This window comes from Anastrepha ludens, chromosome 2, assembly GCF_028408465.1.
Source record: "Anastrepha ludens isolate Willacy chromosome 2, idAnaLude1.1, whole genome shotgun sequence".
Taxonomy (NCBI): domain Eukaryota; kingdom Metazoa; phylum Arthropoda; class Insecta; order Diptera; family Tephritidae; genus Anastrepha; species Anastrepha ludens.
In genome coordinates this window covers 19,794,608-19,822,518 of record NC_071498.1, presented here as the reverse complement: position 1 = coordinate 19,822,518, position 27,911 = coordinate 19,794,608, and the positions used below count along the sequence as shown (strand labels likewise).

Genomic DNA, 27,911 nt, shown 5'->3' with positions numbered 1-27,911 from the left:
GAATTTCACGCTTTAGGATCTATGCACAGATGGGGAAACATTGCAAGCCGTTGTTAGTTCAAAGTTGCAAATTGAATTGAGGGGTATATAAGTTAGAATTTTCAAAACATCGTTTTTTTGTTTTATTTTCTTAATGCACAAATATTTAAGAATACACACAGAAAATTGAATAACGTTCCGGTGAGTATTTTCGAAGTTACACGCAAATTTGAAAAGGCGTTTCAGAGTGCGTTTTCAGAGTGCAAGTGTACAAAGCCGGAGACTCATGGTGCAGCTGGCAATAGGAATTACACTTGGGCCCAATGCGCATTCATATGCCGAAAAAGAAGATGAGCAGCGCGTGAACATTTCCGTCTCAGAGCACGTGAGAGCATCCGAGATGGAAGAATGGCCCACAGACAACATCAGCTCGAGTTATTAGAAGCTACCGAAGCGGCATAGGGTGTATTATACGGTCCTGGATTTGACGATTCCATGTAAGTTAAAAAGAAAACATAATATCCTATGTAAAGTGCTCTTCAAACTTTAAACGCGTTTTTCTCAAAATGGTGTTTTCAGAGTCGGTGGCCAACATTACTCGAAAATGGCTAAACCGATTGGTCTCAAATTTTAACACGATCTTCGTAAATATATTTTTTATTATTTAATTGAAGCATTTTTCTCACCGATGAATATGTTTTTTTTATAAACAATTTAAGGCCCAGATTTTGGTAAAAATCGTTTTCCTTTTTTGAGAAATAGCCATTTTGTCAAACAAACGTATTTTGCTTATTCCTTCGATTAATAACTAGATTTAACATTACTTTAACGAAATCTGTTTGATTTTCTAATTTCAGAGGATCCAGTTCAGAGATATAGTGGCCACCGCAAAACGTCTTTTGTGAGAAAAGCTCCCGGAGATCAGCCGTAGCTCCTTTCCAAATAAATATTTTTACTAATATCAGGTCAGTCCATAAGTTCGTGCGTATTTTACCCATAATTTCACTTTTGTACGATTTTTGCATACAAAAAATTATTCGCGGAATCTAACAGAACTATTAATATTTTCTTTGATATATTGTGCATTCAGCGAGTGATTTTAATCACGGATAGAAGTACGTGTTGTTAAAAAATTAAATGGAATCATCGAACGCGTATAAGAAGCATATTTGGTATTTTTTTATAAAAGTGGTAAAAATGCAACAACTGCTGCTGCAGAAATAAACACTGTTCACTGAGAGGATACCGTGAATGTAAGGACTGCGCAAAAGTGGTTTTCAAAATTCCGAGGTGGTAACTGCGATGTGGAGGATGCCCCGCACGCTGGCCGCTCTGAAGTCTTTAACTCCGAAGCTGAGCCTCGGAAAATTGGAACTCGTGGAAGCTGAGCCAAATTTGACAGGCGATATGATAGCTCAGAGGTCGAATTCATCGCATGGAACAGTTCACAGGCACCTGGTTCAGTTGGGAAAGGTTTCAAAGTTGGGAAAATGGGTTTCGCATAGACTTTGCGTGGCCAACCTTCAGCAGAGAGTGAATGTGTGCTCTGCTGTAGCAACAGCTTGTAAATGAAAGTTTTTTGAACCGTATCGTTACTGGTGATGAAAAATGGGTCCTTTACAATAATCCTGTTCGCAAACGCCAATGGTTAGATAAAGATGAAACACCAGAACCGACCCCTAGAGATGGCCTTCACCCCTCACCTCTAGAAGATTCTCCTGTCTATTTGAACTTCTGGAATCAAACCAGACGATAACTGCTGATTTATATTCCCATCAGCTATCAAACCTGAATGAGGCACTTAACAAAAATCGACCGTCTTTAGGGAATAGACGCAAAGTTTTGTTTCACCACGACAACGCAAGACGCCATACCGCAAGGCATACATTAGGCAAGCTGAACGAGCTTGGATGGGAGCTAAAGCCGCACCCACCATACTCTCCCGATATTGCACCTTGTGATTATCACATTTTCCCTGGACTTCAATCCCATATGAGTAACAAGAACTACTCCTCAAAAGAAGCTATAAAAGGGATTGGCTCCAAGGACAACAATTTTTTTGAGCAGGGAATTAAAAATTTGCCTAAACGTTGGAAGGAAAATATATTGTTGATTAATAAATACTTTAAACATATTTTTTATTAATTTTAAAACCACCTTTAAAAAACGTACGAACTTATGGACTGACCTGACTACGGCCACCGTAGCCGAATGGGTTGGTGCGTGACTACTATTCGGAATTCATAGAGAGAACGTAGGTTCGAATTTCGGTGAAACACCACAATTAAGAAAAAAAAAACATTTTTCTAATAGCGGTCGCCCCTCGGGGGGCAATGGCAAACCTCCGAGTGTATTTCTGCCATGAAAAACTCCTCATAAAAATATCTGCCGCTCGGAGTCGGCTTGAAACTGTAGGTCCCTCCATTTGTGGAACAACATCATGACGCACACGACAAAGGGTGTACGCGCCAATTATATTCATATATATGGACTGAACTGATACTAAGTCTTAAAATACCGTTAAAAGATAGCATAATATGAGTATCATACACATTTTTAGATCAATAAATTTAAAAGATTTCTCAGAAAAAAATTCTGGAAAATTCGCTTTTTTCGGCCTTCTAACTGTGTATAACCCCTATATTATAAACAAAAATTTTAAACTATTAAACTGTTAACCGTTGCAGAAATTTTCTTATAATAAAAAACAAAAATATCAGCCCGTAGCGGGTTAATAAAAGTCAGTCTTGTTATCTAATAATTTATTTTTATTTAATAAATTGTGGTTTTTTGACAAATGCATCTTTTTATTTGTATATTCTCATTTATTGATTTATTTCTATTTCTCTCTCAAGCAACGGTGTCATCTGCACTTGAACACTTACTGCTCTTCCGTTTATGTTGTTGTCATTAGGATGAAAATTTAATGCGGATTATTATGAATTAATTAAGTAGTTAGTAGGCGAATAGTTTACGCATTTTAAATCGAATTACGTACAACAACAAACTCAACGACACTCGTGTGGCTGATTACACACACGAAAGTATGTACAATGGCTGCATATGTGCATGTGTGCGTGTGTGTGTGTGTGTGGGCACAAATGTATGCGCAAGTATTGAGTATTAGAACGCAAATGCAGTGGAATTGATGTCTTTCATATAAAACGTTTGTGTGTTGCTTGTGTGCGCTCACCTTTTAACAGTTTTAGCAAAATCAACAAAATATTATTTCACATTTTTTGTGCTTTCCAACAAATTCTTGCTTACATGTAAATGTTTTGATTTCGTTTCCAGAATGTAACCACAGCAATAATCTGAAATTTGGCGTATTTTTGTTTACAACCTAAACGTAACACTCACACATATGCATGTGCGCTATGTATGGATGAATGTGGAACTGCTCGTGATTTTACATAATGCTCATTTTGGATTTATTCAAGCAAAAGCAGAGTAAAATTCAAAAGCACAAAAAAAAACCAACAAAAAGCTTTTTATGTGTCAACGCCATCTGACATTTGCTGTAAATTTTAATTATTTATGCATTTTAATTGTTCGTTTGTCAAAAAAAAAGCCGACATATGCTAAATAAAAGCATAAATTCGATAAAACTATATGCAGCACATGCCTTTATCTATATTATATACATACGTAAGTGTGTATGTGTGTGTGTGTGGGTAAGTAGCTTTGCCTTTGTTACGTAAACTGCAATTAGTACGCCGGCATTCCGACAACGTGTGTCCTTTCGACAGGCATAATCACCTGCACTGCGTGCTACGTAGGAATGAGTTACTGCTGTGCACAACTGAGTAATTTGTTATCAAAGAGCGGAAATGCACAGCCTGCCTAGAGCTCTTGTGTGTATTGCTTTGCTTGTGTGTGCGTGCGAGCGTCTCAAGTGGCCCATTTAAGGTACATAAATGGCTTACAAGCAGCTACGTTGTTAGTTAATTTTTATTAGCCGTTTATCTTGTTTACCATTTGCTTTTTCCACATTCACTTAAATACTTCATCCAAATATGGATATTTTCCTATTTCCCGTACTCGCTTCTGATTTTGTGGTCTGCAGATTTACGTATTTCGTTCATGGTTTTGTTAAGCGTTTATCGCATTTGTTGTATTTTGTAAGTTCAAAATCGCCTGTTTTGCATTTGATTTAATTTGATTATAGATTCGACGTACTTCCTATTATAATAGCCATACTCAAAGCCACAATGAATATTTCGCAATAGAAAAAATCAGTGAAATCAGGTCCGAAAAATCTCCTCGGAAAAATGTCCTTAATACATTACATTTTATAAAATTATTTTTTAAACTGTATTTTTAATATTCTTTCTTAACTAAATTACACTAAATTATCTCTTAATTGATATCAGATATCGATGCTGCATGATTTTTTTTCCTTAGGAGTACATACTAACCATTTCCGCTGCTAACAGGAGAGAGCATCTTACATTTCGCGAATTTGTGCACTCACTGCACCTTCATTGGCACACCAAACACATTCGTTTACAATAGTTAAACTATAGAGCTATCGCACTAAATTGCTTCCTACATCCTAAAGATAAACACGGCGTAAGCGCAGTCCCGCTCAAGTCTTCTCCATTAGTGCCAGCAAACGTAGCGTACAGCCGGTTTGCCAGTCAATGCTCCAAATGCTGTGATCACAATTTCTGCCACTGCTGCTACCGCCGTTGCTGCTGCTGCTGGTGCTGGTGCTTGTGGGGAGCTCACCTTTGTTGTCATGGCTCCGGTCGTGCCGTTGCTGGCAAGTGCTACGGCCATTCTGTCCGCCACACAACGAGCATATTTCCCTCCCATCGCTTCTGGTGCTTGCCAATTGTTGCAGATTGGTGGATGGGGCCTTAATGCTGAGTGTCGCTGCTGTTTTAGTTGATTCGGCGTTGGTGCGGCGTTCTGCTTGTGGCCAAATGCACAACAAAGTCACCGAAGCAATAGTCCGCAGTAGAGCCGCAATAGAATTGGCGAACTTGTGTTGCAAATGTTGTAGGAGTAGCAGTAGCAGAACGCCGAGCCACTTACGGTAGTTGCCAATAATAATATTGCCATTGACACCTGAAGTTATCGCGGAGGCAGAGTATTCGCCTGAAATTAAGGGCAGTAAAGTGCAAATAAAGCATTTGATTATAAAAGCAAGCATATGAATACATACATATATGCATACATATAAAGGGTTTCCCAATAACAGGTGTTATGAATGAATGGATTGCGCTATCGAGAGATGATTAACGATTTTTTATGGCCGGAATGGGATGGTATTCATCTGGACAACGTTTATTTTCAACAAGACGGCGCTACGTGCCACATAAGCAACGAAATCATTGATCTTTTACGGGAAAACTTTCCGGACCTTTCTCTCGAAGAGGTGATCACAATTGGCCACCGAGATCTTGTGATTTAACACCTTGTGACTTTTTTCTTTGGGGCCAGGTGAAAAAGAAGGTCCATGCGAACAGCCCACGGTCAATTCAAGACCACAAAGATGGAATTCTTGAGGCTATCGAGCACATAGGGCAATTTGGTTATGGAAAATTGTATGAAAAGGATATTGTCCTGTAAGCGTGATCGTGGTAGTCATTTGCCTGATGTTATTTTCCACTATTAACGGCATACTTACTTAGAAGGAAAGACGTTCGGTTGATGGTCGGCATCATTACAGGACACAACCCATGGGATCAGCATATGACCAGCATTGGAATCATTGAGGGCCCAATGTACCTGCCATGCTTGGAGGAGGCGGATAGTATTGAGCACTTTCTCTGTGCGTATTCTGCCTACGCGTTTTTGGGTTCCGATGTCGTGAGAATGAGTAATATTCGTTTTCTAAAACTGGAGGATATTTACAGATTTGCCAAAGAATCTGGAAAATTCTCACAGGACTAACTATCTCTATCTCTGTCTCTATTATTTCCTATATCTTTCTCTGATAATTTTCTCCTTACCTCCTTGACTATCTACCCCCTTTCCAGAGCTTTAAATACGAGTACAATGGGCTTTTTAGCCTGAGTGTTTTCGGAGTCACCAAATCTCCTGGTGCTTCTTGGTTCGACCTCTTCAAATTTCAATTTTTCAACGGTATACCCTCCTCTTTATAATGAAACAAACATCCGATCATGATTTGATATGATATCAAAAAATAGCATTTTTTTTTATATCAAAATAACACCTCTCCTCTTATTGGAAAGCCCTTTGCATATATATATATATAGAGCGGGAATGGTGTGGGGTTATGTCTGTATGTTAATGCTTAGGATTTAAGATTTATTTTATTTATGGGATGTAAATTCGTGGCTTCAGTAGAGGAGTGTCTGTGTACGTCATAAGCCAGCAGTAGCTTCTGTGTTAAATTCTTACTGCGGAATTAATGTAAGTGTATAATTTAAAATAAAAGGCAAAAAACACTTATGAAATGGAATACCCTATGTATAAAAAGTACCGGGAATGTTTTTCTTATGCTGGTAGGCCTGTAAGACACACATCTGTGACTTTTTAGCGCCATCGGATCATTTGAGCGATGATGTGTGTCGCAAACGGCCAGAAATGTGGGCACACAATTCTTGGATTTCGCATTATGATAACGCGCCATCGCACCGAGCCCAAATTGTGTTGGATTATTTGACCAAACACCAAGTAAATACCATCGTGCACGCACCGTATTCACCTGATATGACCCCATGGGACTTCTTTTTGTTTCACAAGTTGAAGTTACCACTTCGTGGAAGGAGATTTCAGTCGATCGAGGAGATGGCGAAGGAGCTGAAGGTCAGCCCTTCGTCGGCCTACCAGGGGTGCATGGAGAACTGGGTTAAACGTTGGCACATGTGTGTTGCTTCAGCAGATCAAGGCCCTGTCGTCGCCGTATTGCAGCTCTCATCTGGTGAACTCCTGTAAGGAGGAGCTCAAACGTCTCGAACGTGCAGGAAACATTTCCCTTATCTGGGTTGCTGGGCACAGGAATATAGAGGGAAATGAAATCGCCAATGAACTTGCCAGGAAGGGGTCGGCAGAACCGGTTCCAGCTGTCCCCTTCTCAGACATCGGTGTCCCCTTGGCCGTCGTTAAAGGGAAACTACACAATTTCTTCATAAAAAAAGCGCAAGACAGATGGAGGTCTGTCTCATCGTGTGCTCATCGTCACTGGGTGATCGGAACTCATGCGGAGAACCTTGGGCTTCCATACAACCCTCATTGCAGAAGCTGTGGGGATCCTCCAGAGAAAGAGACTGGGGAACACTTTCTCTGCAAATGTCCGGCTCTGGCGGCTAGGCGCTTGAGATTCCTTAGCGTTCCCTTTGGGGATGACTTGAAGACATTCTTCAGCCTAGATCCCTTTTCCCTCCGCCACTACATCAACAGCACTGGATGGCTGTAGACGGGGTTTTCTCTTCCCTAAATCTTTTCACAGGTAGTGGTCCACATTACGGTATCAAAACGGCACGTAAGTGCTACTTGAAGTGTACCTGGGGTACTCTTGCCATCTTACCTACCTACCTACCTTGCATCAGACGGGTCATATTTTGAAGGAGATAAAATAAATTTGCCTGAAATTCAACTCCATTTTATTTTATTTAAACATTCCTGGTACTTTCTGACCATAGGGTATCACACATTTTTCTGGTCAAGCCGGTTTTGAGTGAGTAGATTTTTTTACTTCTTGAATTAGTTTACACAACTATCGTTGAATTGGCATAGCGCTTTCACCCTCTATTAGGTGTTTGGCCGAGCTGCTCCATCTATTTGCGGTGTGCGTCTTGATGTTGTTCCACAAGCCGACTCCGAACGACAAATGGTTTTTTATGAGGACTTTTTTCAAGGCAGAATTACTCTCGAAGATTTGCCATTTCTAGCCGAGTGACGCCCGCTATTGGAAAAACCTTTTGCTATTTTTTAGTGCTTCATGCCCAGGGTTTCAAATTCATGCTCTTCCATTCGGTTACGGCAGCCACCTAGCATAGTTTAGTTACCTCAATAACAATCACAAATGAGGATAGGATCCAATGCCGTAGTCGGTTGGTTTGTGCTTGGATGCTATTCGGCTTGTTTTGGTTTCAACGTCCGACCTGACCACTCAAATGAAAGAAAAATATTTTCTAGTGATTTGGCGCGACTAAAACGACTGTTCACGAAATCCATTTGCCGTTCGACAGCAGTTGAAGATCTCAGGTGGAAGAAAATCAAAGCAAACTCTATGTTTGAGGAGAAGCTCAGTTAAATGTCTAATGAGGTATGCATGTGAGTTTGGATGCGCATCCGCATTTAAAAGAAAAGTAAAAAAGAACAACATTTTTCTCTCCTGTGCAATAATTTTCAAAAGGGCGGGCAAGCTCTCTTTTTACTTGCACGCTTTTATGAAATTTAAAATTATTTATTATTTAATCTAAAATAAGTGAAAGTGTTTTTCAAATAATTTTCGCTTATTGCATCTATGTGAGCAAATAATAAACATATATAAATTAAAAAAAGTGCGCTTAAAAAGGATTAATAGATTTAAATGTCAAAGCTTTTAGCATAAGCAAAAACGCAAAAAAAAAGTGATGGTGTACTAGGTCTGGCAATTAAGTTCCGAGAAGTGCCTACCTTTCACGCAGTATTGCCACTTATCGAGCTATAACTAAATTCCCGCAACTTAATTGCCACACCTCGTATGCGCACATGCAAGTATTTCTTTATATGCCGCCGTTGTGTAAATTAAAATGTCAAATTGAAAGCATTTATTACAAAAAAAAAATACCAGACTTTTTACGCTACTCAAAAAGGTGCAACTTTTTCCAGCTTTAGCTGTTTTAGTGCACCACTTCCAGTATTGCAAATAATTTAATTTCACATACTTTTTTCCACAGCAACCAAATGCGTTGATATGACCAATTTTCCAAGCAACTCATGTTTATTGCTCCAATGCCTGGCGTGCATGTGGCATGCATCAGCCAACTGCTAGCGACAGTCACACACTCGCACACCCTTACATACATGCGTACACACTTAAAAATATGCAAGCATTTAATGTCAATTTGTGGATACTCTCACAGTGCATTGGCTATAATTTAATATCTGCTGGCGTTTATTTCTTTATCGGCAGTGACTTTTATTATATCAGCGCCAGCAACAGAAAAACCAACAATGTATCGGCAACATTATTAAAAATTGCTTTTAACTGCGCTCATAAATGTCACAGAAGTTAACACGTTCGCTCAGCGTCGAATCGGCGTTGCACTGAAAATGGGCGGTGGGAAATGTTGACGATTGACGACGCAGCGAGCCACTGATCACTGCGGTGCGGTGATGTCCAAGACAGAGCAGGGGTGGCAAATGAAAGTAAGTGCATTCGCCAGTTGGTCTGTTGCTTTGTTTGCTGTTGTTGTAAGCTGTAGCGGTTTGACTTAATGCCCTTAATGCTGTGGCTTTCAGCGAGGCAGCTCTTCGCGGCCTTTATCAACTCACTCGACTGGCAAATTATTGTGCAACATTTTACTCGTATTGCATTCGCATTTAATTAAGGCCTATACAGCCGCTTACATTTACGTGAAGTCAAAAACACAGGGCGCATCCATGACATGAGACTACATTTAATTTGTAACTATATTTTTTAAGGTTGCTTTCTCTAAAGTAAATAATTATTTTTTGTGGTTATATTGACAAGTGAAAATATAAGAAACCTAGCCAAAAACATTTCTATTTTCAACCAAACACAAAAAAAAAATGTTTAGTACTTATAGCACTTTTTACCAGAAAGTAAAAGGTCCCGAATTGGCATTCTCCGAAGCTGAACGGCGTAGAACTGACTCTTAAAGACAAAGCGAAGTACCTCAGAGTAATTTTGGATAGCAAACTACATATAATGGAAGTACAACATATAAGAGAAGAAGAAAATGCCAGTAACGCACTGTAAGCACGTAAAAGGATGCCGGGAGTTACATGGGGTCTATCTCCAATAAGGGGTTATGGGTAATCAGATTTAAAACTTTTTTTTTTGCATTTTCTTAAAGTACAATATCTTAAAAATATTGTGTGAAAAATTTTAAGTGAATCCGATAAATACTTCTCGGGTTATTCAACAATTAACAAAGGGCGCTCGGGCGCTCCGGAGCTCGCTAGCAAACCTTTAAATGCGTTTTTCTCAAAACTATATTTTTTGAACTGGTGATCACTGTAACTTAAAGACCGCGTGGTTGATTTCAATAAAATTTATAATGCTTTTGAAAAACATAAGAAACTCGTGCCTGATCGAAGGATTTTTTTTTAATTTCGATTTTTTAAACAATTAATTGTTTTCTTTTTCTCGAAAATCTGAAAAATATAATATTTGCTGAGGCCGCCATATAGCTAATAAAAAAAAAAAACCTTCGCTCAGGCACAAGATTATCTTTTAATAAAACTAATTTCTTTTGTCCGATTGATTCCGATGATTTGATTGTCCGATGATCACCGCAAGGGACTTCTGGAGAAACGGGCTCCACATAAACAGCGATAACTTTTACAATTATTACTTTTTTTTTTTTGAAATTGTGCTTAAGTCAAGTTTAAACATGATGCATTAATGCAATGTTTTTATTTTTGTAAAATAAAGCAACTGACTAGCAAAAAAAAATTGTTGAAAATCATTATTTTTTCGAGCCTCTGACTACCCCTAACCCCATAATGCACTGGTGCTGTTTAGCTATAGTAAAGCCAATATTACACTACGGTGTTCTAGTGTGGTGGACCACGCTAAGGAAAACGACATATAAATTACCTATGAGAAACATGCAACATCTTGGTGCACTTTGCACTTCAGGGCGATGAGAACTACTCCAACAGCAGCGCTTGAACGAATGCTCAACTTGTCACCGATTGGCATTGCGGCAGAATGCCTACCAGCAAAATCTGCCATATGATTACCTATAAAATATTCGCGCACAGCTCAATAGGCATGAGTTATAGGGCCAATACAGATTATATGACTCCGAAATGCAATTGGGTGGGGAAATTCCGAACAATAATAGAAGAAGAGGGATGGAAAAGAAGAATGAAACCTAGCCTCAATTGTAGTGATAATCAAGCTGCACTGAAAGCCTTTGCTAACCCACGCTACTCTTCGAAGTTAGTCGGTGAATGAAAGGCAAAACTAAACAGTGTTGCAAAACACAACAAAGTCAGTCTTCTTTGGGTTATTGGACGTTGTGGTATTACAGTGAACGAGTAAGCTGGGTGTCAATTGTCATGAGGTCTGCCCATAGACGACGTTGGTCTGGGTTGAACTCGTGCAGAGTAGCCAATTGCTTTGTGAAAGAACCAAACAGGAAAATAGCGTCCTTTCTCCTAAAACTTAGCAGAAAAGACCTGAGACTACTGGTGGGTGTAATCACAGGACACAGCGCCTGTGGTCAGCAAACGTGTCTATCCTGTCTTGAGAATGACCATACTGCAGATTATATTCTCTGTAGCTGTCCGGTGTTTTCCAGAATCAGCCTTAGGATATTGGGTTGTGGTATACTGGGTATGGATAAAGTTCATACTCTTTCTCTTCCGGATCTTTTAAGATTCATCAATGAATACAAGAGATTTGTAGAAGAGTAACCTCAAACTAATTTTTCCGTCTTACCACCCACATTTTATCTTTCCTATCTCTCTATTTTTCTAATGAAATCTATCCGAGTGTAGTATACTGGTCTCCGGACTGAGTGCTTAGATTTGTCCTACGCCCCACAAATCTAATCTAGCTCCAATAAGCTTAATATATTTACTGACGGCTCGTAAATGTTGGACGGAGTAGGTGCAAGGATCTATTGCACCGAGCTAGGTTTCAGGTAGCCGTTCAAGTTGCCTGATCACTGCAGTATCTTTCAAGCAGATTGGTGTCTTTGCTGTAGGAAAGGCTGCAGAATTAGCAATCGCAAAGACAACGAGCAACACCAAAATAATTATATACGTTGATAGCCAAGCAGCGTTAAAGGCAATAAAGTCGTATGAAAATTCATTTAAACATTTTCGTAAAAGCTGGGAAGCCTTAGAGAGAATGACCGTAGTCAGACGGTTGCAAATCTAATGGGTGCCCGGACATAAGGGCATTGCTGGAAATGAAATTGTGAACGAGATTGCCAAGAGCGCAGTTTACATGCCATTTGAACAAGAAAACGACATATTACAAATTTTAAAGACGATCTATAATGGCATCGTTGCGGATATGAAAGGACGGATAGAGGACAGGAGGTGGAACAATCAATGATAGCTGCAGATTTTGCAATGAACTAGAAAAGAGAGAAACTCTAGAACACCTTCTATGTTCATGCCTTGCATTCGATAGAACAAGAATGAAATGCTTACGAGCTTCACAATATGAGAAGTTGGAATGTAAAGAGTTTTCCTATAGCAGCTGTTATTTTGAATAGCCCACTATTTCGGTAGATGTCACTTTTGAACCTGTCATGTTCTCATATTTGACAAATAGAAACTACGCCATTATTAAAAATGGAACGATACACGCTTAAACAACGCATTGAAATTATTAAAATCCACCTCAAAATGGTGAAAATTTGGCAGAGACGGCTCGTAAAACTCGAACATTTTTGGGTCATCGAGAAGCAGCTTGACGGACCGCAATACAGAAATTTGTGAACAAATTCGAGCTGTTGGGACAAGTTAGTGATGTGAAGAATAAAACCCGTGCACGTCGCTCAAGAACAGCCGAAAATGTTGCTGTTGTAGCCGAAAGTATTGAAGAAACCCCAGGTTTGTCCATTCCTCGTCGTTCTTTGGAGTTAAGCATTCCACAGCTGTCATTACACCGTATTTTGTATAAAGATTTGGGTCTTAAAACTTATAAAGTCCAGTTAACACAAGAACTCAAGCCGGCCGATCATCAACAACGTCGTGCCTTAGCTTATTGGGTCGTTGAAATGCATGAAAATGATCCGGAATTCCATCGAAAAATCATCTTAAGTGATTAGGTCCATTTCCACCTCAGTGGCTTCGTCAACAATCAAAATCTCTATCCTCAACGTGCGTCTGTTTGGTGCGGTTTATGGTCCGGTGGGGTCAATGGACCTTACTTTTTCGAAAATGAAGCTGGAGCAACAGTTACGGTGAACGGATTGCGTCGGGGTTAGACGCAGATTTATTACCAGATACCTACTATAGAGAAACGTAAAGACCTAGCTTCATTTGGTACCATTAAGGACCAATACGTCTATGTGATAGCTTTCAGTCAGCCAGGACAATCTAACCTAGCTACGTTGATTAAATATCATAAAAATTATAATTATAATTAAATTTCAGAAAGTGATTAATGCGTAGGGACATCTTCTGCGTCTACTAAAGCTTACATCCTAAGCGACCTGTGAGTACATTTTTGCGTGAAGGATGGCGAAATTTGCTCATTGCCTTTTTGAATTTCACGTCTTAAGTGCGCCTTGATGCTTACAAGAATATTTCGAAATATTTCTGTCGACTTAATTTCTGCACAAAAATATGTGAAAAGGTTCTTGCCCGGCCATTGTAAAGTGTTTTGAGAACTACTCGCCAGATGTTAGTTGTCGTTGATGAAACCAGATGGCGTGTGAAAGTTTCTGCGACTCGCTGCTTCGATATAGATATGCTTAGATCCTGCAACATGACTAGATTTCCATCTTTTTTGACTTCTCTTAGCAGGTTTTGGATGTTGAGAATTTGGTTATTGTCTGCTGTAAACATCTCAATTGAAGCTCTGGGGAAGTTGAAAGTGGAGTGATTTCGTTTGCATGAGCCATGAGTGCATTCATTTTCACTGCACGTCCTATCCACTTGGAATGGAAATTGTTGGGAGTTTTTCCGCGTACAATTGCAATGCAAACATCCGTTTTTTTGGGTCAGCTACGTAACTCCTTTTGTGGTAGATCCACTTGTAAGTTCGTGACCGCCTTTCTTCATTTAACGCTCGAAAAGTTACGAAAATTATGAGGAGCAGCAATTTTTGAGCATCAGTGTATATTTTTTGCTGCTTCGCTTTGCAGTTAAATCAGCTGATGCGCTATTTCTTCTTCTTATTTCAAAGTTGTTATAAAAAATCTCTTTTTACATTTCGAAAGCAGGCAGGAAGGAGCCTGGAGAAATACTACCTTCCCGCGCGGAGCGTCTGTCAAGCGATCAACCGAATCCGCTGGTGGGGGAAAATGATCGTTGGACCTTGCTCTTACACCGGAAACCGGTCCCAGTTCGCTGGCAACAGCGGTGTAGTCAACATCGCTCCGCGCGTGAAAGCTGTTTTAAAAGTGTGTTAGGATTTTGCAGTGGCGAAAATGCAGCGATCGTTGGAGCAACGTTGCTCGATCAAATTTTGCGTAAAGCTAAACAAAACGAGTACCGAAACCATTGGGCTACTCAAGGAGGCTTACGGGGACATATCTCTGTCTATTGCCCAGGTAAAATGGTGGCACAAGTCGTTCAAGGAAGGCCGGGAGGACGTCGAAAACGAACAGCGATCTGGAAGGCCTTTGACGACGCAAACAGACGAAGATGTGAACCGGGGTGAAGATGGGGGTTCCGGTGCTTCCCCACCCTCCCTACAGCCCAGGCCTGTCCCCTCCGAACTTCTTCTTGCTCCCGCGCCTGAAAAGAAAGCTGAAGGGGAGGCGTTTCGACTCCATCGAGGCGATCCAAAAAACTATGGCAGCCGTATTGAACGCGATTCCGTCGGGTGAGTTTAAAAAATGTTTCCTGCAGTGGAAGGACCGCTACCAGTGGTGTATGGACGCTTAAGGGTCCTATTTTGAACAATATTAGTTGTATAAGCCAAAAGGTTTAATAGAACTGCTTAAAAAAATAAGGCTCATTACTTTTCAATCAAACCCTGTAATTTAAGTCCACACATGAAAAAGTTTAACTTTTAAAGTGACATTTTAAGTCAAAGGAGGCGAGTTTAAAACCATTACTTTAGTGTCGCTTTACGCCATCGACAGCTCACCTGGCTTAATGTGCATACGTATGTACGTCTGTGGCAAACAATGCCATCATTTTTCATGTGATAAGATATTGAATTTGTAAAAATTGATTTATTTGTAAGGTAATGAATCTCATTGTGCCCAGGTGGCACCTGCAGGTAGTTCAACCTAGCAGATAATTGGCGAATTTAACGGAGATACTTATGTCCGTTTTCGCTCTCACGCATGCAGAGAGGATGTGCGGCAGCTTCGACGGTCGGTTACTTAGTTTTACGCATCCGGCTATTTGCTCGCTAGTGATAATTTCCACGCACTTGAGCTGGTTATCATACAAATGTAAATTTGCATGCATACTCGTACAAATGCATGCGCAAATCCGTGTCTGCCAAAGATGTCGGCTTGTGGGCGGGGGTCGCCACTGCGCCACGCCACACAATTGACTTTAATGCTACGCTTCAATGCTCCAGCACTGTATTTAATTTGGTTTTTGTGCAGCCATACCTGGCGGCAGCATGGCAGGTGGATATGTGTGTTGTGCCCATTTATGTTGCATGCAACATATTGCGCATTGTATGCCACGTGTCGAGCTGGTTTGCTGTGCTTTTGTGTGTGCAGTTGATTCAATTTGCCGGGAAATGTTCAAAGTAGTCTGTCCATTGCTGTTAGTGGCATATTTAACTATAATTATATAAATTAATTTAGTTATAAAGTGTTGTAATGGAATTTTATTTCATTTTTCATCTCTTGTCCGAAAAATGTATTTTTAATTTGATTTGCGTAGCCGTGGGGACTACTACAAAGATTCGCGTTGTTGATTTGTTGCTTTGTGGGTAGTGTTTTTAATGTAATTCTCGCCGCATGAATTATACAAATTTTGTTTTAATATTGACATGACATTTGATATTTAAACACATTTTCAATGACAACGCGAGAATTATTGACTTAAAATACATATGTATAAATATTTTCACACTCAAGCATCTGCAAAATGAGAATAAAATATGGCAAATGTGTGTATGTGTGCGTAAGCTCATGACGTGAGTAACTTCAGGAGCTTCAAAAGGCTGTAAAACCGTTTGCTAATGCAGGTTAATTAAATGAGTTAATGGGGCTTTATTTTTCATTTTAAATGTAACTTATTTTTAAAAACTTAAACGAGAATTTTTAAATTCAATCGATACATTATTCTAGACCAAATAATAATGCTCGCCAATATGCGCGTGCCAGATGACGTTGCTCAACACCAGCAGCGCCATCAGAATTGGGAAGGACCTCTCCGAGTCGTTTGATACCAAACGAGGCTTCAGACAGGGTGACTCGCTGTCGTGTGACTTCTTTAACCTCATGTTGGAGAGCATCGTACGAGCCGCAGAACTTAATCGCTCGGGCACAATATTTTATAAAAGCGTACAATTGCTGGTGTATGCCGATGATATTGACATCATCGGCCTTAACAACCGCGCTGTTAGTTCTGCTTTCTCCAAACTGGGTAAGGAGGCAAAGCGAATGGGTCTGGTAGTGAACGAGGACAAAACGAAGTACCTCCTAACATCAAACAAACAGTCGGCGCACTCGCGTATCGGTACCCACGTCACTGTTGGCAGTTATGATTTCGAGGTTGTAAAAGACTTCGTTTATTTAGGAACCAGCATTAACACCGATAACAGTGTCGGCCTTGAAATCCAAAGTAGAATCTCTCTTCCCAACAAGTGTTACTTTGGACTAAGTAGGCAACTGAGCAATAAGACCCTTAAATTCCTTAAATGAAGCATTCGTTAGGAAAGGAAAAAATAATTTTGGCCTCAAAATTTAAAGAAAACTCGCTAGTTCGGCCATTTGCCACTGTTTAGTCAAAATGTCTAGCTGCGCTCAGTTTTCTCGGTAAAAGCTTATTAATTTCTACAACATCTCAAGAATATTATCCTAAATTTTCCAGTCCATCCGAATAATAGTTTCGGAGATACCGCCTTTGGAAGGTGTGCGCTTCAAGCCACTTTTATTGTTACTCAAAACTTTAAACGCGTTTTGCTCGGAACCGTGTTTTCAACGTCGTCGTTGTCAAATTTTTTCGAAAACTACTTAACCGATCTTGATGGAATTTTACACAGGTGTTCGAGATACAATTTACTCGTGCTTGAACGAAGTATTTTTTTTGTTTTTTCAATTACAACTATTTAAAAAAAAAAAAATTTCAAGTAAATTTGACCGAAATTTTAATTTTTTTGGTAAAATGTCTGTCAAAATTCCATTTTTTACTTTTTTTTTCTTTCCTTCGTTCAAGCACGGGCTTATGGCCTTAACTAAACTTTTTCATTTTCGATAATCCTGTCAGGAGTTATGCTGACAACGCGGACGCACCTTTTTTTCGAGGGGTCACCGGAAATGACGTCACAACGGAGGAGTTTTAATTTTTTGTTGTTGAAAATTTCAGAAATTGTTCTTTAAATATGTATCTATAAGACAGAAACAAGTTTGAACTAAATAAAGAAATTTTTTACATTGAAACAAATATTGGAGATAGGCCTTTTTTTACCCGACGAAACTTATGTAACCCCTTAAGATTGGGTGTTACATTTTTTGCTACCACAAGGAGCATCGTATGGAGCAGAAGCGTGAACGATGACAACAACGACGATGAAGCGGCGCTTGGAGTGTTTGAGAGAAAGATTCTGCGCAGGATTTTTGGACCTTTGTATAATATGTTGGCAACGGCGAATATCGGAAGGTGCGGCTACTAAGCTTCAGGAAACTGTCAACCATGTTGCTCATGAGCTAAAAAGTGGAGGATTAAACTTAACAAGAGCAAATCAGCCCTCATAGTTTTTTCTCTGAAACATACAGAACACAAATCAATCAATCCCTTCCATGTAACGTCTGAAGAACGAAACAGAGTAAATGCGCCATACTACATACGAAACAGTCATCTTGATAGTAATCTAGGCATGCTAACTGACTCTCAGATGACGAAACATTTTGCCACGGCTCACAAACTGCGTCTGCAAGACCATGTCAACGTGGCTGCTCCAGCTTACTTGAGCTGAATCCTACACAAAGACGGCGAAATCGTATAACAGTCGCAGACCTCATGCAAAGCGAGTAGCATAGAATTTAGTCCGTATTGTATGTATTAAAAATACAAAATGCTTTTTTTTAAGATTAAAAATATGTAATATAAATTACTTGTTAGTATTATTATTTACATACTTGTTGCATTATTATAACGTCTCTGTAAATTGCATAGGCAGCCACACTCGCATTTGCAAAACCAAAACAAAAACCGTAAAAAATAAGTCATGCCAAATGGAATCTTAACTACTTACAGATACTTACTACGCCACTACAACGAACTGATTGAAATAAATTAATAAATCTAACATTCTGACAAAATAGTAGAAAACATAAAATATTGAATCCCGCGGAAGCTTACACTATGTGTCAGAAAAAAGGAACCGCGATTATTCATGAAGTATAAAAGATATATATATTTAAAATTTGTTTAAATGAAAGTATGTAGAAAACTACGAGTCGCAATTACTCAATAAGCCGTGTAGTCTTCATTGTTGTCGAGTGTAGCCTGGCATCTTCTTCATGCTTTTCTGCGTAGCTCGTCGACAAACAGAACTAAATTTTGCGAACTTGGCGCACGAGTTGCTTTAAACCATGGACTGACCTTCCGGCAAGATGCGTTTTCATAGTTCTCCACACATTTTCAATGGGATTGGGGTCTGATGACTGGGAAGACCAGTCCAATACTGTGACGCCATTTTCTTGTTTTGTTCTTTCTCAATGTGTTTTTATGAGAGCAGTGGTTTTGATGATGTGGGACGGTATGATATGTTCGCCTCCTTCAGTCAACGTTCGATGGTGTTGATACTCACATCTATTCCCAGTTTAGCAAGAATTGAGCGTGCTTGGCGTAGTCGCAAAGAAGGGCCCCGCTTAAAATGTTGGAGGATCACTCGGAAAAGTCATAAACATTTTTGTACACTTTATACCGCTGATTCCACATCACAACAAACTTTTTTGATTTTTTAATTACTTTTGTAGCCGCGGCGTAAGATAATTTCGGCCCTTTCGAATTTCGGCCCTTTCGAGTCCTTGAGTGGGACTATTACGCAGCAAAAAGCAGAACGAAATATATCTCGAAGTTACAGGAAAAAACCCGGTTCTTTCTTCGGACACAGACTGTATATCGAAATTTTTTTATTTAACTACTATGCAGGAATAAAAGAGCATGGCTTAGAAAATGTCAATAATATGGAAGACATAACTTAGACGAATGGGTTGGTGCGTGAATACCATTCGGAGCTCAGAGGAAACGTCGGTTCGAATCTCGGTGAAAGACCAAAATGAAGCAAAAGTTTTTTCTAATAGCGGTCGCCCTTAGGCAGGTAAAGGCAAACCTCCGAGTGTATTTCTGTCATTACAAAGCCCCTCATGAAAAACATCTGCTGTTCTGAGTCGGCGTGAAACTGTAGGTCCCTCCATTTGTGGAACAACATCAAGACGCACACCACAAATAGGAGGAGTAGCTCGACCAAACACCCAAAGTTCATTATCGGAGCCGCTAGTTGCAGTATCAAATATTTGTACATTTAGTATTTATAAGCAACTGCATTTATAGAATTGAGTTTAGTTTTAGTACCATATTTTCTTAACTCCATCTGAGTATTTGAAATATCTGCCAAACTGCGTGCATTCATCCAGGAGCACCGTGGGCGCTTGTTGCCGGTCCTTGCGCTAACATGAATAAGTACTAAGCCTTTTAGAATACGTAACCACACATATGTGTATAAGTATGTAGTTGTTCAGTCCAGTGCGCGTTATTTATACGTAATTTTACCATTTAAATCATCGAAATTTCGAATGCAGCCACCTGCCCGCTTTAGTTTTCTATGCAAATTTTGTGAGTATCCGTCGAGGCGAGCGAAGCACATATCGAACATGCCACCAAAAACGGTTCGATAGTCGGTGTCGCAATGCAAATGACACCAATGCATATGTCATGTGGAAACACACACACTCACACACATATGCATACTAACCTAACGCAACTGTTGACGAGCTTCCGCGCATGTAGCTGCCACATGCATTGACACTCATTTCAATCAAACGGCACGTGCGGCCAATGCAAACACGTGGGTTTGCCGGACAAACGCAAGCTGCACATTTAAATGCACTCACACAAATACATAATACCTGCATACGTACGTATATGGAGGAATGTGCGGGTGAATGCACGCTTATTACACTTGCCCGTGAATGTAAATGAAATGTAAATGCCAGCGTGATAGCAAACAAATTCAATTAAAATAAAAATTCAATCCAATTCAATGCGCTCCACTACACAAACATTCACTCACACATACACACGTACACAAATATGTCAGCATTTTGTAGCATGATGGCAAGTTTCTCGTTCCCTTGCCCATCACCATATAACACGAACCAACACATTCAAAGCGCCACTACAACAAACTGATTGAAATAAATTTAATTCGATTTAGTTCGTGGAAATGCGATTTGAAAAAAACGAAAACAAACAAAATCGAAATTAAAGAAGAGTCAAAGCAAAAGCTACTAAAGCACCAAATGTACGTAGTGAAAGAGATATGGAGAGAGCGACTGAAATCTGCGAATAAAATGAAATTTACCATTCAGCACGTGAAGGACAACAGTTTTGGGTGCACTGTTGGAGGGGCTGCAAGTGTAATTGCCGGAGTCCTGCTTTTCCACCGATGGTATTATTAATGATGCCGTCTGTAATTGGAATTGAAAGATAAACATTGTACTAGTTGTTGTTGCAGCTGCTTCAACACACAGATTTTGTTGTATTTAGTTTAGTTTCATGTAAAAATATTTGTAGTTGGTAATTGAATGGTGGGAGATGTGTGCTTGAGTGGCTTGTCGGAATTCGTATGCACCGAAATTGATAGGAAAATAGACATTGAAAGTGAAAAGGCAAATGTCAGTAGAGCAGATGCACAAGCGCACATACACACATTTAGAGGCACATGCAACTACATCAACCTGCCGTGAATGGAATGCGAGGTTGCCAAAAATAAATTCTACGTACTGCGTGTAATGTTTGCATAGCTCAGTGCGATGCTGAATTTTTCTTCTTAATTTATAGAAAATTTCCCATGAAATAAATCGTTTTTAATTGTTTTTTTAACCCTTCAGGTTTCTTAAATTTAAGGTTTTTAGGGTCATCTTGACTTTAATTTCAAGTGAAATGTTTATGCGTATGCCATGGGAACGCATTACAACGCACACAGTTTGTCGTTTAGGTGGTGCAAGCACTTATGAAGTTGGCCGAATTTCGCAGAACCAATTTATTTCCTGTCTCATACAAACTTTATCAATTAAAATTCTTTAAAGTAACTTACCGTTATTTGTCGTACCTCCACAGCCGCCAGCGTTGTGCTCACTGTGGTTATTATTGCTGTTGTTTGCGGCCAAAGCATTGTCTTTGTTATGGTTGGCACTGCTGTTGACATGGTGACCGCTGCCGCCGCCATGGCTGCCAGCAGTGATGAAGTGGTGTTGCCAGTGCCAAAGGCAAAACTATTGCCAACCCCCAGCGCACTTGCCTCGCCGTCTGCCGCCACCTCAGAAGGTGGCACACTGACTGCGGGCATTGTTGTTGCCAAGCCTATATCCTCACCACTCACATTTGCTGCTCCTGTCGCCTGCACTGCCGACGTGTCGGTGCCTGTGTGCGCAATATCGTTGTAGCTGCCAAACTCATTTGCCAGCGAGTGTATTGTTGTTGTTGTTGGGGCTGAAGTGGCTGGGGCTGATGCCGCCGGCACCGCATCTGCTGGGCCAGTAATTGTTGTCGCACCTTCGACTTGAGCTGCAGTGGCTGGCGATGTCATTGTCGTGGTGGCAGCTGTCGTTGTAGCGTCTGTTGTTGTTGTTGTAGTAGTGCCCGATGTCGTTGTCGGGGGTTCCGTTAACGGTAATTCGATGCGTTCGATTTCGGTGCGCCAACCTCTTCGGCTGTGCAAATAAATTTGCTTCTGATTGTGGAACCAATTAATAAAAAGTGGCGGCTCTAGCGCCTGGCTAATTATGCAACGCAGCTTCACTTGACTGCCCGCCTTGACGTGACGTGTGGGCTCGCCAATCAATTCCGTTCTCGGCTCTGCATCGCCGAGCAGCGAAAAGTGAGCAACGGCCAATGTATGGGGTAACGCGGGGGTGTTTGTCAAGGCATACATTTCCGTGCGGCCAACCATGAAACGACGGATGCATTTGCATATGGTTGTGTGTGTGTGTGTGTGTGTGTATGTGTGAATACATTAGTTTTGATTTTATGCGTATTTGCATTGTTTCGGTGTGTGAGTGTTTGTTAATTTATCAGTGTTTTCGTGTGAAATTGATTCGATGCGATGAGAAGTGTTTGCAGAAGATAAAGCAAAATTATGCAGGAAATTTAGATAATGGATTTTCGGTCAATATAAATTTGCATATTCTCAATAGCGAACATTGATAACTAAACACCCTGTAGGAAGTAATTTTGGAAATTTTCATGTGCGCTAATAAATTTCTCTCACTGTGCAGCCATTCAGACTGACTCACGACGTCAGTTCAGCCAGCTCTAAATGTGATAGCAAAGCGAAAATAATGAAGTATGCGAGTTTACAGGGTTTGATTGAAAAGTAATGAGCCTTCCCGCTCGGAGCGTCTGCCAAGCGATCAACTGAATCGGCTGGTGGGGGAAAATGATCGTTGGACCTTCCCCTTCCACTAGAAACCCGCCCCAGTTCGCTGGCAACAGCGGTGCAGTCAACATCGGTCCGCGCGTGAAAGCTGTTTTAAAAGTGTGTTAGGATTTTGCGTAAAGCTAAACAAAACGAGTACCTTAACCATAAAACCTACTCAAGGAGGCTTATGGGGACCAATCTCTGTCCAGTGCCCAGGTAAAACGGTGGCACAAGTCGTTCAAGGAAGGCCGGGAGGACGTCGAAAACGAACACCGATCTGAAAGGCCTTCGAAGACGCAAACAGACGAATATGTGAACCGGGTTCGTGAATTTTTGAACATTGACCGTCGTGCTAGTCTACGTAAAATCAGTGAAGAGTTAAATTTAACTTATTACAATGTGCGGGAAATCGTGACCGGAAAACTTGAAATGCGCAAAGTGTGTGCCAAATCGGTTCCAAAGGTTTTGACTGATGAACAAAAGTAATTGCTCTGCATTGGCCAAGATGGGGATTCCGGTACCTCCCCACCCTCCCTACAGCCCAGACCTGTCCCCTCCGGACTTCTTCTTGTTGCCGCGCCTAAAAAGAAAGCTGAAGGGGAGGCGTTTCGACTCCATCGAGGCGATCCAAAAAACTGTGACAGCCGAATTGAACGCGATTAAGGCGGATGAGTTTAAAAAATGTTTCCTGCAGCAGAAGGACCGCTACCAGCGGTGTATTGACGTTCAAGGGTCCTATTTTGAAGAATATTAGTTGTATAAGCCAAAAGGTTTAATAAAACTGCTTAAAAAAAATAAGGCTCATTACTTTTGAATCAAACCCTGTATTGTGGATAAGTACCACTCCTATCTGAAAGAATTGTAAGTTTGTCATCGTGGTGCTCTTAGTTTAGTAGATAAAAGCTTGAACGATGCGAAAAATAAGGTGAGGCACTGGAACTGGTGAGGACAGAAAATTCGTGCAGCTTTACGCGCATACGATTATACCACAAACGGGGGAACAATAAACGCTTGAAACGATTTTAATTATTATAACTTCTTTATCAGGATCAGCTGAAGCAGAGCAAAACTGATACCTGAACTCAGGTTGTTGAATCTCCTCAACATTTTGTTGTTATTATTTAATAGAAACTCGTCTGTAGTATTTGTAGAGCCAATGATGAGTGAACTTAAAAATAAATTACAACTACATTAAGTTTTCTTTGCCCTGCTTCTGAAATAATTCTATCTATAGAGAATTGCCTCCACTTCAGTTCGCTAAAATTTCCATCAATACTCACCCACTACTCGTAATGTGACAATTGCACTCGATTTTGGCTCTGTAGACACCTGGCACTCATAGGTACCTTCATCCTTAAGTTGAACATATTTAATTTGCAACGACCAGCGTTCAGGATTTGGTGCAAAAATCGACTGGAATCGCTGATCAGCAATGAAGGTCGTCTGATCGACTGTCAAGATGTGTCCATCGCGAACGCGCAGCCAGGATATTGGTTTCTTCACCAGCTGCTTCACCTATTCAAAAAAAAAAAAAGTCGGAGCAATACATTTCTGATATCAGTGCAAAATGAAGTGTGCGAGCAATAAAATATAATGTGAATCTTTCCGCTATCGAAATATGAAGTAAGTTAAAAAAAATCACGTCCTAATTCATCCGCAGTTGTGGCAGGAAATGTAGTTAAAACTGGTGCAAAGGAGTAAAATCTGACTCATTTTTACTTGTTTTTATTTTACCACCAGGATTAAAAAGTTCCTGGAACAACCGCCAGGTGACGTTTTAAGTCAATTGAATTGAGTTCTGTTTCATTGTCAAGTTGCCATATCTGTGACTAGTTTTAAATTTTGCGCTAAAAATGAATTAAATGTTGCGGAAACTTTAGAAATATTGGGAAACTGTTAATGTATCTGTAGCTGTAACTGTATCGATAATGATACTCTATAATAACACTGGTTATGAGGGACATGAAGGCTTCAGAAGGGAACGTGAGTCCGTCGAGGATGGCGAACATAGTGGCGGGCCGTCGACAACGAAAACTGATGAAAACATCAATAAAGAGAAAGAAAAGTTAATCAATGATAGCAAATTAACAATCAGACCAACTTGAGCATTGCTTATGAATCCATTCAGGACATTGCAGCTAATGATTTGGGTTTGTGCTGTGTTGCCGCAAAAGTGACTTGAATTCCCTGGAAGAAAGAAACTGCATTGATATCGCCAAATAGATGATTATCACGGCTGAATCCGACCCAACATTCATCAAACGCATCAGTATTGGAGACGAGACCAGGGCTTATGAATACGACATGTAATCCAGACATTAGGGTAGGGAGTGAGTGAAGATCTCAATGAACCAAAACCAAAGAGATCTCGTAGTTTTCAGTCAAAAGAGGAAGCGGTGCACACGGCTTTTATGGATTACAACGGAGTTGTACACCCCGAATTTTCGCCAGAAGGTCAGACAGTTAATAAGACCTATGCGTCTTTTACGTGAAGCAATTCGCCAAAAAAGAGAGGATTTGTGGGAAAGCAACTCGTGGATTTTGCACCTCGATAACGCACCGTTGCACAGTGCAATCATAATTCGGAATTTTTTACCAAGAACGCAAAAAACACCATCCAACAGTCATCGAACTTATCTGATATGATGCCCTGCGTTTTCCTTCTGTTTGATCGTGTCAAGAAACCGCTATGGCGTTTCGGCGTTTTTGTAGTTCAAAGGAAATAAAGGAAAAATCCAAGACGTCTTTGATGGCTACATCGAAAATAGTGTTCCAGAAATGTTTCGAGAGCTGAATCAAGGTAGGTAGGTAGGTGAAATGGTTGAAGTGCCAATCTGGCGCTCCTCAAGTAGCACTGAAGCGCGGTTTTGATACCATTATGGGACCACCAACAGGTAGATATCTACAGACAACCAGAGCTGTTTATATAATGGAGGAGATTGATTGGATTTAGGTTGGCGCACTGCCCCAGGCTGTCGAAGAAAGGAGCGCCCAGTGATCTTAATTGTCTAGCTGCCAAACCGGGACCTTTACAGAGAAAAAACTCTACAGTCTCCTTCTCTGAAAGATCCCCACAGCTTCTGCAATGGGGGTTAAATGGTAACCCTAGCTTTTCCCTGTGTGTGCCGATCGTCTAGTGACCGGTTAACATAGCTGCGAGTTTGGAAATTGAATGGCGAGGAGGACAAAGTACTTTCTGAGTACTTCGTATATCGTATTGAGGCCAAAGGCTTTTCGAAATATCACATGAAGAAATGGAGCTCCCTATTTTTGTCAATTATTTGTACAGTTCACCTTTAACAACTGCCAGTGGGATGCCGATGACCTGGTAGGAGGTCTCTGAGACCAATTCAGTTCCCTTCCTGGCAAGCTCATCATCAGTTTCATTTCCCTCTATGTTCCTATGTCCTGGAACCCAGATCAGAGAATGTTACTTGTATACCCAAGAGATTTGAACTCCTCCTTAGAGGAGTTTACTAATTTCGTTCTGCACCATGGCGTCGTCAGAGTCTTGATTGCGGCTTGACTTTCGGAGAAAATGTAAATATCTCCCTCGCTCCCGCGTTCCGTAAGCATTTTGCATGCCTGTAGGATCGCAAAGACTTCTGCTTGAAAAACACTAGCAGTATTCGGCAGTTTAAAGGAGATAGATAAATTGGCTGATTTAGATAAAACCGCTGCACCGACTCCCGATTTCATCTTGGAACCGTCAGTGAAGACAGAGGTGCAAGCTTCGGTGCAGATTTTCTTGATTTCCGTGGCCTAGCACGACCCTCAAATTCTAGATTGTGCATAGAGATATCTGTTCGAAGTTCGGAGAAGTACGTCGTTAACTGTCCGAAAATGTTACCATGTCCCTTGAGAGATTGCCTCCAGAGGCCAACCTCCTTTAACCTGATTGCACTTTGAGCTGCGATTTAAATAACGGAGAAGTCGATGAAGCTGAATCAGACGTTGGCATTGCAGTTGATGGGGAGTACTTTGGAGCCGATAATATCACGTTTGAGTAATAAAGTAAGTATATTCCGGGAACTTTTTGATCAAGGTGGTATGTATGTCACGTGTAGTTACACACACACGCACATATCTAGATGTATACTTGTAGCTTTTTGATAATATATTGGCCAGTTACATAAATGGGTTTTTACCAAAAATAGCATTTCAAGCCAGTGCGTACATCAAATTCATGGCCATAGATTTATTTCATTGCAGCTATTTGTGTGCTACCCCAGCAACTATCAAACGCCACCCGCCACCGTCAGCCGCACACAATGACAAAATGCAGCATTTTAGTTCATGAGCGCACGTAGTAACACCCAGCGCCAGCCGGACAACAACAACAAAACACCAATTCATTGCTGCCAATAATGACAATAATAATTTAGAAGCAATTTTTATAAAGCCAGGCTACGCTAGCCATTTGCCAACTGAGATGCGGGGTGTTTACCAAGCGTCGGTGAATACGGAGTGAATGGCACAATGGAGTGGGTGATGGAAATAACCAACACATACGCACGAGTAAACAATCTATTGGCCTGCTTATGGAGGCGTAGATGAGGATAGAGAAGAACACAAAATGTGCACATTTGTGGTGGCCTAGCAAGGAAGGGACGCAGGACTATGATTTACTCACACACACGAAGAGCGACCGATGGCCCAGCATGTGAGACCCACAGTTATGTTACACGACAATGACAGTGAAGTTCAACGCGTGCAGTCTGACAGGCGCACAGGCTAAGCTGACGTTTGGGCGGCCGAACGGATGGGCCAGTTTTTTTTCGCAGTCGAGCACTGTTGCTGGTTGTTATTTGTTGGTTGCTTGCTCTGTGTGAGTAGTTTGCAGACGGGGCAACTGATAGCCTTTGACTGTGTTCTTGTTATGTCGTCCATTGCATTGTTGGGTGTTGCCCTGAACGATGTCATGATTAGATGCTATAGTTACTCGATGCCGGTTTTATTTCGCTTGTTGTTCGTCAGAGATGTCAACGACGGTTTTTTTTTTTAATGTCCAAGCTCATTTTAATGTTGTTGCAAATCACATACTGACCAAAATGAATTATTATGAAATGGTAGCACTGAGAGGACGGAAAATTTATTTACTATGGATAAGTTGGAGCATTTAATTTGTTCCAACCGGTTGGGTGTACCCTCTTTTGAAGTTTGCTTATTTTCAGTTTTGTAAATAGTTTTTCAAAAATTAGGCAGAATGCAAAAAAAATCTTTTTAACTGCCAAGTCTGCGTACGGAAAACGAATGTCATTGCTACCTGACAGTTTTCTGAAAGTCGACGGGGTAAGCTTGTGGGCGGAAT

The 27,911-nt window shown here is 40.6% G+C and overlaps 1 protein-coding gene across 1 annotated transcript in view; it reads right to left on the bottom strand.

Annotated features, from left to right (window-relative positions):
- Nucleotides 1-3,646: 3,646 nt before the first annotated feature.
- The window catches only part of LOC128864392 (mucin-5AC), a 72,353-nt gene continuing 48,088 nt past the window's right edge, over nt 3,647-27,911 (bottom strand). The window contains exons 3-6 of the mRNA XM_054104029.1: nt 23,881-24,115; nt 21,278-22,038; nt 20,543-20,648; nt 3,647-5,082 (exon numbers count right to left, since the gene is read on the bottom strand). Of these exons, the coding sequence (XP_053960004.1) occupies nt 4,568-5,082; nt 20,543-20,648; nt 21,278-22,038; nt 23,881-24,115 (1,617 nt within the window). The 3' untranslated portion in view covers nt 3,647-4,567. The remainder of the gene's footprint in view (nt 5,083-20,542; nt 20,649-21,277; nt 22,039-23,880; nt 24,116-27,911) is intronic.